Here is a 12,095-nt window from a genome sequence, read left to right as displayed (position 1 = left end):
ATTTATTAATTAATAAACAGTCTAATTTGTTTAAAATTCTTGAAAGAATAATTTTTTTCCACACATCTTTTTTTTGAATCATAGTATCATTAATAATCATAGAAAAAGTTAAAGTGCACTTTAATAAATAAATTATTTTTATTGAATAATTATTTATTGAAGATAATTTATTTATTAAAGTATACCTTAACTTTTTCTATGATTACTAATGATAGTATGATTAAACAAATAGATTTTTGGGACTTAATTTTTTTTTCAAAAATTGTTTAAACAAATTAGACCGTTTATTAATTAATAAATGTCTAGACAAATTGTATATTTGTAATGTAGACAAAAAGTACATACAAATTAAAGAAAGAAAGATCAAAGTCCATGGAGTAGATCCCAAGATATAGAAAATGATAATAGTTTTACGTTGCTTTTCTAGTTTTTGAACTCGTGCATTTGTCGGCTCCCAGCTCTCCCTTCACTTACCACAACTAGTTAGCATTTAAACTGTATTTTAAAAAAATCGCGTAAAATACCAGCTTTCCGAGTATGTGAAATTTTTTTTTCTACGGACAATATTTTTAAAGCTATTCTAAATGTTTATAATCTACAAAATGTCAAAAATTTGGTATTACGATTTTTGACTATATTAAAACATTTTTTATCGTTTTTAATACATTTTGATAGTATCGCACTTCAACTTTCATTTGATATACACATAATTGCCATATCTTCATCATTTTATGTTTTATTTTAAGGCAAAACAAAGGCCTCTGGCAAAAACAAATAGATTAACTTTTAAACTAATTAATGGATCGGTCTCAAATGTTGTGGGTTTGTTAAGTAACCAAGTACCCAAGTTTAGCTGAAACACTAAAAAGTTAGGTTCAGTAAAAATTATTAACAAATAACGATTTTCATTTATTGTGCAATTTGCGAAGCAACAAATTGACTTTTTAATTTAAAAAATAGGAATTTTTAATATTTTTAATGTTCTAAAAAATTTAATTTTGTAATTTTACGTCAACTGTTTAGCTTTTTAATGGGGTGCAAAAAATTGAAAAAATCGCTTTTTTGCACTTAATTGGTAATAACTACAAACGGCTCCGAACTCTAGGCAGGAAAAAGGTAGGTTTTAAATCTATAGGTCTACGATAACTAAAAAAGTTATCAGCTACCTGGATATTTCAGTGTCCTAAGAAAATCCTTATTTCCCTGAACTATCTTCGACGATCTTCCGATAGCACCGATAAAAAGGGGAATACAGCTTACCACTCGAATAGAATTGAAAACTTCGGTGAATTTCTCAACTGTCCCGATAACATCGCCAATCAGCTCTCCACAATTTAATTAAACTTGAACGATTATTTCTCGAAAGCTGGACTCAATTGATATATCACACTTTCAGATCTTATCACCGCAACTGTGGGTATAGGATATCGGAGAGAATGAAACATGAAAAAATTAAACTGTTGAACACCTGTAATTGAGTGCTAGCTTGGATTATAAATATGGGCGGTTCATTGTCTACATCGCGACTATAAATTTACGTTCCTATGCAGCGACGGACTTGAACTAGAACTGAAAAGACCGCTGGCTTATAAGCTATGATACAGTATCAATCTAGGTTTATATACCTATTCTATAATTAATTAACGACGAAAATTTACATTTAGTTCTTAATTATATTCTTAATTGTATAACAATACTTACTTACGCATAATATGACTGTGTTATTTCTACTAGACCAGGGCGGATCTGTTTTAAGGTGGATGTGAGAGGTGGCATTCGGATTTTCGCAGATAAAGTTAGGTGACAACTTTAGTAATTATAATTTACTTATGCTCCTTCTCAAATATGTCCGAAACATTAATAAAAAAATTAAAATATTTAAAAATTTCGATTTTTGTCTATTTTCTTTGCTTATAACTTTAAAACTGTTCATTTTGGAACAAAGTTGTAGCGAAATAAAATAATAGTTATTTATGTACCAAGTCAGTAAAGTGACTCTTTATCGAACGAGTCTGATATTATAAGGGTAGCCTCCCGCAGCGCAGTTGCTTTTCCCTTGATGAATAGTAGAAAATCTAAATAAATATATTATTTGCTAACAAATTATCATTAATATCTGTCACCGTCCTATATACATATAATCGAATTAACAAAAACACCATTTCATAATATACAATTTTTATTTGCATTAATACAAAACTTAAAAGATAAGAATTTTATTAATTTTAGACGAAATGAAAATTTCGTATGACAGTAATGACGATGATAGTGACAGAAAGCTTTTGCATGATGGCCGATTTCGATGTTTAATCGATAGTTGTTATCAATATTGAATAAGTACCTAATTACTATGTAAATCTGTAAAGTTTTGATTTATGTTTTATGAATATAATTGCAAAATAGTATAGAAGTTCACTTTCTGACATAGATTTAATTAATAATAACGTAAATTTTGTACAATATTTTTAATAATTAAAGTAAATAAATTTTAAGTCCACTCAAATAAATAATCGATTACTGCCATCGATCACTTACATTCAATCTCAGTTTATTTTGATTAATTGCGGCAGGTAAATTAAAATTCTTCGTTCAGTACAATAAAGTGTTACTTTACTGTCGCAAATGGCGTCAAATGAGTACAATAATGAATGACTTTAGTGCTCTATCCTGAGCAACATATTTCCAATTTGTTCCGGCTACTCTCTTAATATCATCAACCCACCTCATCTGTGGTCTTCCTTTCGGTCGTTTACTTTGGTAAGCTCTTCAATGTTGTATTGTTGCATTCCAACGTTGGTCTTTTTGTCTAGCAGTGTTGCCTGCGAAGCTCCATTTAAGTTTGACCACTTTTGTTTTTATGTCCCCGCCTTTTGTTTTTGATCTTACCCAGTCGTTCCTCTTTTTATCTGACATATCTGACAGTCGTATACCTAACATATCTCTTTCCATTGTTTTTTCTGTTGTGACTAGTTTATTCATATTTGCCTTGGTGAGGGTCCAGGTTTGACATCCATATGTCATGATAATAAGGATGCACTGCTTGAACACATTGCTCCTCAAGTATTGGGGTATTTTACGGTTATTAAGTATCCAACTAAGTTTTCCAAATCCTGTCCATGCTAGTCTTACTTTCCTAGTAATTTCCTCACTTTGGTTCTCTTTGTTAAGTTTCAGCAATCGTTATATTTGGGCTAATAGTCTGGGCTGATTATTATCGGAGAATAGGCCATTTTTGGGAAAAGTTATTTACCAGCTGGAATCGAAGCTTATGATTATATATATTAATAATATAGGTATGCAAAGTCCGCAGATAGTGTGCTACTTTTTCTATAAACAAAATGGCGCCCGAAAATCGTGTTTTTTTAAATTTTTGCTCTATAACTCCAAAGATTTTAAACTTACACCAAAAACACCCAAATAAAAACTCACCGAAACTAAATTCTGCATAAAGACATGTTTTTCCCGATCTGCTCCGACGAAAATTTTCCTCGGAAAATGCGGGTTTTTCCAACAAAATCATTAAATTTCAAATAAAGTTTTAGATAAGTAATTATCTACCAATAATTTAATAACTCGGTAACATAAAAGCTTTCTTGGTTTAGATTATAGTTTCAGAAGCCGGTGAAAATTAAACGAGTATTTTAGCAACAATTCAATTGTTAATTAATAATTTACGGTCGCAATAATAACCAAAATAATTATGATACACTGATCAAACTTTGAAAGATGAGATGCCTATTTAATATTTTGTCGACAAAATATAAATTTTTAATTTTTTTTAATAAATTTTTTTGATTTTTTTTTGAATAAATTTTTTTGAATTAAAAAAAAATAGTTATAAACAAATTAACGTTTCTCAGAAATTTTTATTATATTCTAATTTTAAAAAATAGGTAAAATGCGTATTTCAAAGATCTTTAAAATGAATGCTTAATAACTGTTTTGCAGCCATTTGCAAAAAAGTTATGAAACAACAAAGTAAACATACGATTATTACGTTGTCTATAATTTTTTTTAATTATTTCAAAGCGTAAAAGTGAGTTTAAAGTACAAGCTAATTACTTACAAAAAATATTGATTATTAGTTTAATGGTTATATTTTAATTAAAGGTTATAAATATATTTTTTTGTAGTTTACACGCGCGAAAGTAGACTAATACAGTACCGTAGCTTCCCGTCCACATACACAACCCGCGCAAGTTTAAATCGTGTCAGTCGCTTCGAATAAACATTTTATCTCCGGCTCTATATCAAGCCTACTCTTGCGCTAAAAATTACAAAAAAAAACATTTTTAATCTTTGATTATATTATACCATTGAACTAATATTTGATATTTTTTGAGAGTAATTAGTTTGTACCATAAACTCACTTTTAAGCTTTGAAACAATTAAAACAAATTATAAACAACGGAATAATCCTATGTACATTTTGCTGTTTCATAACGTTTTTGCAAATGGTTGGAAAAAAATGTTAAAGCATTCATTTTCAAGTATTTTTTTAAATTATAATATAATAAACAATTTCTGAGAAATGTTAATTTGTTTAATTTTTTTAAACACTTAAAGATTATGCAAAAAAATAAAAAAAATTATATTTTGTCGACAAAATATTAAATAGGCATCACATCTTTATAATCTTTCTAAGTTTGATCAATGTCTCATGATTATTTTGGTTTTTATTGCGACTGTAAATTGTTAATTTACAATTGAATTGTTGCTAAAATATTCGTTTAATTTTCACCGGCTTCTGCAGTTATAATCTATACCAAGAAAGCTTTTATTTCACCAAGTTATTTAATAATTGATAAATAATTACTTGCCCAAAAAATTTATTTGAAAATTAGAGATTTTGTTGGGAAAACCCGCATTTTGCGAGGAAAATTGGGGCGAATTTTTATTTGAGTGTTTTTGGTGTAAAGTTAAAATCTTCGGAGTTATAGACCAATAATTGAAAAAGCACGATTTGTGGGTGCCATTTTGTTAATAAAAAAAGTAGCACACTATCTGCGGACTTTGCATACCAATTTTATTAATATATAGGATCATAATATTCGATTCCAGCAATAAAATTGCTGGTAAATAACATTTCTTTGTGCTTTACTAATTAGACCAGCGTATTATAACTATTTTTTTTTCAAAATTTAAAGATTATGCAAAAAAAAGAATGTGTGTGTACTTTGTACGCACGTAAGAAGATATTCTTCTATTATATAATATGTAATTTAAACGAAGTAAATATACTTAAAAGGTTATTTGTACTTATTTTATTTAAAAATCAAACTAACTTTCTAATAATATACTTACAATCATAAAATCTATAAAAAAAAATAAAAAAATAACAACTTGCTTGGGGCTTGAACCCACTTCACGTCTACCGCGCCGTACGAAAGTTGACGCCATTTCAAACTGCACCAAACTCTCGTATACGTCATGTGGGAATATACACAAACTAAACGTTTACACCATAAATTTATATGAATTTAATAAAATTATTAGTTTGATTTTTGTCGAAATAAAATACAACAAAATATAGAGTAAGAAAACGATATATGAGATGAAGATTTGTAGAAAGTTTGTTCGTAATCAGATTATGTAAATTAAAGCATTGCCTAATAATAGGTAACTACATTATTTTGTTTACATTTGTTTAGATAGGTATTGAAAATATTAGGTATTTCCAACTGAAACATTTAGAATTACGTACCTGCGGCTTTTCAAAACTATTTAAAAAGTCACTATAATTATAAATTTGATTTTATTTCTGTCCACACATCAATAAAAACTAATATTATACAATATTTTTGTTTACCGATAACCTCCATATTGAACAATTATTGACAGATCATTTCAAAATTTCAACACCCAATCAGAGCCCGTATAACAACTAATACCATACTGTCGGTGTGCGCATGCGCGCAGATCAATCAAATTTTACCCTCAATCGATTCGCCGCTAAAGAAGAATATCTTCAAAAACGAAAAATTTATATTTTGTCGGTAAAATATTAAATAAGCATCTCATCTTTATAATATTTAAAAGTTTCATCAATGTATCATGATTATTTTGGTTATTATTGCGATCGTAAATTGTTAATTAACAATTGAATTGTTGCTAAAATATTCGTTTAATTTTCACCGGGTTCTGGAATTACAATCTATATAAAGAAAGCTTTGATATCACTAAGTTATTTAATTATTGATTATTAATTACTTACCTAAAACTTTATTTGAAAATTAAAGATTTTGTTGGGAAACCCTGCATTTTCCGAGGAAAATTTTCGTCGGAGCAAACCGGGAAAAACATATCTCTATGCAGAATTTAATTGCGGTGAATTTTTATTTGGGTGTTTATGTTGTAAAGTTAAAATCTTCGGAGTTATAGAGCAATAATTGAAAAAAATACGATTTGTCGGCGCCATTTTGTTTATAAAAAAAGTAGCACACTATCTGCGGACTTTGAATACCTATATTATTAATATATAGGATCTTATAATTCGATTCCAGCAATAAAATTGCTGGTAAATAACTTTTCCATGAATTTTGCTAATTAGAGTATATTTCCCAGAGTATAAATCAAAACTTTCTTTTCTTGGACCAAACTTGACTGGGACAAAGTTATCTATAGCGACGAAAGCAAATTAAATTTATTTAATGTGAGGGAGATTACCGAAAGCGTGTTATTCGTGAAATGCGAGAAAAAAAAACAGAAGCATTCCATAAAGATTGTCTCAAAAGGACTGTAAAGTTTCCACAGGGCATCATTGTGTTTGGTTGTATGTTGGCCAACCGGTTGGGAACTTTACATTTTATTGAAGGCATAGTAAACGCAGTCAAATTTCAAGATATCCTTCAAAATTCGTTTTTATCAAGTACGCCAATGTTATCCATTCGAAGATTTTATCTTTCAACAGGACGGAGCCTCCTGCCATACGGCTAAATCTACCAAAAACTGGATGGGAGAACATGACATAAAAGTTTTGTCACATCCTTCTAGTAGCCCGGATCTTAATCCAATAGAGACTAGAGACACTATGGCACAAAATGAAACAACGTCTAAGAAATAAACCTTAGCGTACTTTGCCAAAACTACGTACTATCTGACAAACGAGTCCTGGCGGCTGACCTTGCCCGAAAATACACAGCGATAAATGCACAATACGACAAGGTCACGCGCCACGTCTCGCTTGTGCGATAGTACTAAATTGCAAGAAAGTTGGGATAGTTTCACCCCTGAATTCTGTGAAGACCTGGTTGATACAATGAATAACCGAGTTCAGGCTGTTGTTCAAGCTAAGTGCGACCTTACGCCTTATTAATTTTTTGAACTTATACTTCTTCAGATGCGTTAGGGAGTAAATGTATATGTGCGCGAATTCATTAAAAGTCTTGGTCCTGAGCGCAGCTCAAACGTTATACCAGGGAAGTAAATAGGGAAAAACAAGTCTCTATGCAGAATTTAATTGCGGTGAATTTTTATTTGGGTGTTTTTGGTGTAAAGTTAAAATCTTTGGAGTTATAGAGCATTAATTGAAAAAAAAACACGATTTTCGGGCGCCATTTTGTTTATTAAAAAAAAGTAGGACATTATCTGCGGACTTTACATGCATACATATATTATTAGAGGAGAAGGTGGGAATATGGCCCCTGCTGGTAAGTCGGCCCCCGACTGAATTTGTCACTTCCACCAACGCCATTGTTGATTTGCGCTTGATACTACATCTATCTTTATCTATCGAAACATGTCAGGAGCCGATAACTACCGCGGTTAGCATTTAGTCGACTTACAGAGCTCGCTTCATTCACGTGTTTAACAAAACTTTTTGCCGTTCTTGTGTTTATGTTGTTTTTTCTAAGAAACCAGTTATAAACATTATCTTTCTCTGATTAGTGTGTAGGAAAACCATTGCATATCGACTTTTTAAGGTAACTATGAACATTTTGCAATATATACAAATTGTTTTTGATATTTTGTTTATAATGTAACTGTTTATTTAATATGGCCCCCTAAATGTGTATGTATTATGGACCCGGGTCCATATTACATACACATTGAGGGGGCCATATTACATGTTTGAATTTTATTATTTCCAGATGCCTCGTACTAATCTTTCTCCTAAATCTGAGAAAAAAAAGAGGAAATTGTGGAGTGCTGACGACATGAAAAAGGCAGTAGAGGCTGTTCGTAATAAGCATATGGGTTTTAAGAAAGCAGTCAAAACATTTGCTGTACCAAGAACTACGTTAAGAAGGCTAGTTCATGATCCTGAGTTATCATTAGATCTGTTAGTAAGAAAACCGTTAGGTAGAAAAACTATTTTACCTTTAACTCTGGAGAACCAATTAGTTGATTATCTTTTGCAAATGGAGCGCACCTTTTATGGACTTACACGCTTGGATGTTAGGCGAATGGCTTATCAATTAGCAGTCAGAAATAACATCCAGAATGCGTTTCAAAATGAAAGAGAAGGTAGAGCATGACTCGACCATTTTTTAAATAGACATAAAAAGCAATTATCTCTCAGAAAACCAATGCGAACATCTTACGCTCGAGTGCAAGGCTTCAATCGCCCAGCAGTTAAGGAGTTTTTTGATCTGTTAGAGGTTGAATATACAAGAAAAAATTATTCTCCCGACCGTGTCTATAACGTAGATGAAACTGGACTCACAATCGTGCAATCAAAAGTACCGCAAGTAATAGGACGAAAAGGTAAAAGGCAAATAGGGGCGTTAACTGCAGCAGAACGCGGGTCTTTAGTGACGTTGGTGTGCGCAATGAGCGCAGGAGGAACTTTTATCGCACCAATGTTAATTTTTCCAAGAAAAAATTTTTCAGATGTATTAATGAAAGGGGCTCTGCCAGGAGCAATCGGAAGAGTACACCCTTCTGGTTGGATAGAAACCAATTTATTTTCTGAATGGTTTAATCATTTTGTATCAAAGACCAATCCAACAGAGGATTCTCCTCTCCTTCTTATACTTGATGGACATTACAGCCACACTCGGAATATTGCTGTTCTAGAAGTTGCTCGTGAAAAGCATGTCACCATTATCAGCTTGCCTCCTCATACTACGCACAAGCTGCAACCGCTTGACAAAACATTTATGAGTCCACTTAAATCTCATTATAGTGAGGAAATAAGAAAATTTCTGTTACATTCTGACAGAATGGTTAAGCCTCATGATGTTGCTGAGTTATTTGGTAAAGCTTATTTAAAATGTGCAACAGCTGAGATCGCAGTAAATGGTTTTAAAGTGACTGGAATATATCCCTTCAATCCTCAAATTTTTAAGGATGCTGATTTTCTAGCAGCGTCACAATCGCTTCAACTGGAAGAGGAAAATATATCATCGAGTTCAACTACTTTGATGATGAACCCAACTGAGTCGTCTGTCGAAACTGCTACATTAACTATAGAATCGTCTCGCCAACCCACTTCATGCACTGTTCCTGAATCCTCCATTCAACTAAAGTCATGTGCTCCAAGCACGTCAACATCAGATTCAGTATCTCTTCAACCCAAATCATCTAGCGAGCATGGAAGACTGCTAACTATAAAGCCTTCTGTCTTCTATTCAAAACCAGGAACATCATCAGCTGTAAACCCTTCGCTTATACTACCATATCAAATTTCACCAATACCCAAGCCTAAAATAAAAACCTCAAATCGAGGAAGAAAATCAACAAAAGCCACTGTAATTACATCATCGCCTTATAAATTTGAATTAGAACAATCTCTTAAGAAAACTGAAGACCGTAAACAGAGTTGTGGACGCGGAAGGGGACGAGGACGAGGTCGAATTTGCAAAAAAGCCCAAGAGAAAGTTCGGAAACGTATTACCGTCGAAGATTCTGACACCGAAGAAAGTGATCTTTCCAATATTGAAGAGGATACAGATTCCGAACTAAGTTCTCAGGGTTCAATTCCTGATAACGACGACGCCGTGTGCATCTTTTGCGAGGAGTCTTATTCAAGTAATAGCAGAGGGGAGACTTGGATAAAGTGTCAGAGCTGTCTTTTGTGGGCACACAATGAATGTGCCGGTGCAGAAACTGAACATTATATGTGCGATTTCTGCCGATAGATTTTTGTATTCATTTAATATGGCCCCCTGGGGGCCATATTAGAGTGACGTTTTTGTTTTTCACAGTATTCTAGATATTGAAAAGAATAATTTTTTTATACGTTATATCTTGATTTTTTTTAATAATACTGTATTAGTATTAAACTAATAGTTATGTGGACGAAAATTAAAATTTAGAAATGTTGATTGTTTATAATCTCTAATCGAAAAACCAATTAGGGGGCCGTATTCCCACCTTCTCCTCTAATAAATACAATCATGAGATTCGATTACAGCAATACAATTGCTGTTAAATAACTTTTCCTTGTATTTTGCTAATTAGCACAGAGTAAAGGGCCTACTCGGGTAAGATGATGAAAAGTGCCCCCAACTCGATTCGAATTCCATATAGGTCGCCTTTTAGCATATATAGTGAAACTAACTTTCTGAAATTTTTAGCCCCCTAGGTGGTCATGTGACCCACCTAGAGCCTAATTAGAGTTTTTATGTTTTTATTTTTTATCTCAGCGGCATCGAGAACTAGCGAAAAACTTTAAATAAAAAAGTTGTAAGCTTTAAAAAGTCCTGTCCGAAATTTTTTTTTATTTTTGGCGAAAAATTTTAATTTTAGAACGATTTTAAAATTTTAAATGAGTATAAAAAAATAACTAAGACATTCGTTCTCACGAAAAAAATATATAACGTGTATTTTTTAATCATATTTCACCCTGAATTTTTTCAAATTTTTAAAATTGGTGAAACGCACCTTTAAAAATAAAAATAAAACGCATTTTTTCTTCACCTTCACTAGAATAGGTAAAAAACTAAAAAGTAATTGGGGTTTGCTTAATAAAAAATTTTTGTAACGCCATCCATTTTTAAGATACAAGAATCGCCATCCATTTAAGAGTTGAAGAAAACAAAATTTTACACATTTTTTACGATTTTGCCGAAACTACTGGAAACATTAATAAAATTTGACGAGTTTTAAGAGGTAGTTGTTGTGCATTTTTTGACATACAATTAAGGATTTGATATTCATCATTGGCGCGCATAGGGGTAATGGTCTGAATTTTCAAAGAAAAAAAGATAGTTCGCCACTGAGATATTTCAAATTAACAATCATTTTTGAATTCCTCGTTCAATTTGCGATAAAAAAACTATCTTTTCATTTTTTCATACGACGCGGCGTTTTCCTGCAAAAAATAAAATATCTTAACGCTTCCAAAGTATTCGAATTAGTTTTTATAATGGATGTACGAGTTTATGTATAATACTCGTATGTAGATGTAGAAATTACTAGAAGTTCGAATACTTTTTAAGGGTTAAGATGTTTTATTTTTTTAATAAAAATGGCGCGTCGTATGAACAAATAGGAAGATAGATTTTTTTGTAACAAATTGAACGAGGAATTCAAAAACGATTGTTAATTTGAAATATGTCAGTGGCGTACTATCTTTTTACTTTAAAAAGTTCAAACCATTACCCCTATGCGAGCCAATGATAAATATAAAATTCTTAATTGTATGTCAAAAAATGCACAACAACTACCTCTTAACACTCGCCAAATTTTATTACAATGTTGCCGGTAGTTTCGGCAAAATCGTAAAAAATGTGTAAAATTTTGTTTTCTTCAACGCGCCCAGTCTCTTGAAAATGGATGGCGTTACGAAAAAATTTATTAAGCAAACACCAATTATTTTTCATTTTTTTACGTATTCTAGTGACGATGTTACCTTTTTTGAAAAACATGTATAAAATTGTATCAAAAATCGAAAAAAAACCGAAAAAATGCGGTTTTTTTATTTTTAAACGTGCGTTTTACCAATTTTAAAAATTTTAAAAAATGAAATATTTTGCAAAAATACAAGTAATATATTTTTTTCGTGAAAACGAATGTCTTAGTTATTTTTTTATACTCATTTAAAATTTTAAAATCGTTCTAAAATTTAAATTTCCCGCCAAAAATTAAAAAAAAAAAAGTTTTTCAGAAAGAACTTTTTAAAGCTTACATCTTTTTTATTTAAAGTTTTT

At 31.3% G+C, this 12,095-nt stretch overlaps 1 protein-coding gene across 1 annotated transcript; it reads left to right on the top strand.

Annotated features, from left to right (window-relative positions):
• The first annotated feature begins 7,794 nt into the window (after positions 1-7,794).
• Positions 7,795-10,234, top strand: LOC126886382 (jerky protein homolog-like). The gene is made up of 2 exons (XM_050653288.1): positions 7,795-7,922; positions 8,091-10,234. The coding sequence occupies exon 2, from the start codon at positions 8,529-8,531 to the stop codon at positions 10,080-10,082; it is 1,554 nt and encodes a 517-aa protein (XP_050509245.1). The 5' UTR covers positions 7,795-7,922; positions 8,091-8,528; the 3' UTR covers positions 10,083-10,234.
• Positions 10,235-12,095: the final 1,861 nt, after the last annotated feature.

The sequence above is a fragment of the Diabrotica virgifera genome, chromosome 6, assembly GCF_917563875.1.
Source record: "Diabrotica virgifera virgifera chromosome 6, PGI_DIABVI_V3a".
NCBI classification, from domain to species: Eukaryota; Metazoa; Arthropoda; class Insecta; order Coleoptera; family Chrysomelidae; genus Diabrotica; species Diabrotica virgifera.
This window is presented reverse-complemented; position numbering and strand designations above follow the sequence as displayed.

What these genes read in the sequence shown, in the direction of transcription:
- LOC126886382 (XM_050653288.1), top strand. Translation starts at nt 8,529, where the DNA reads ATGCGAACATCTTACGCTCGAGTGCAAGGCTTCAATCGCCCAGCAGTT.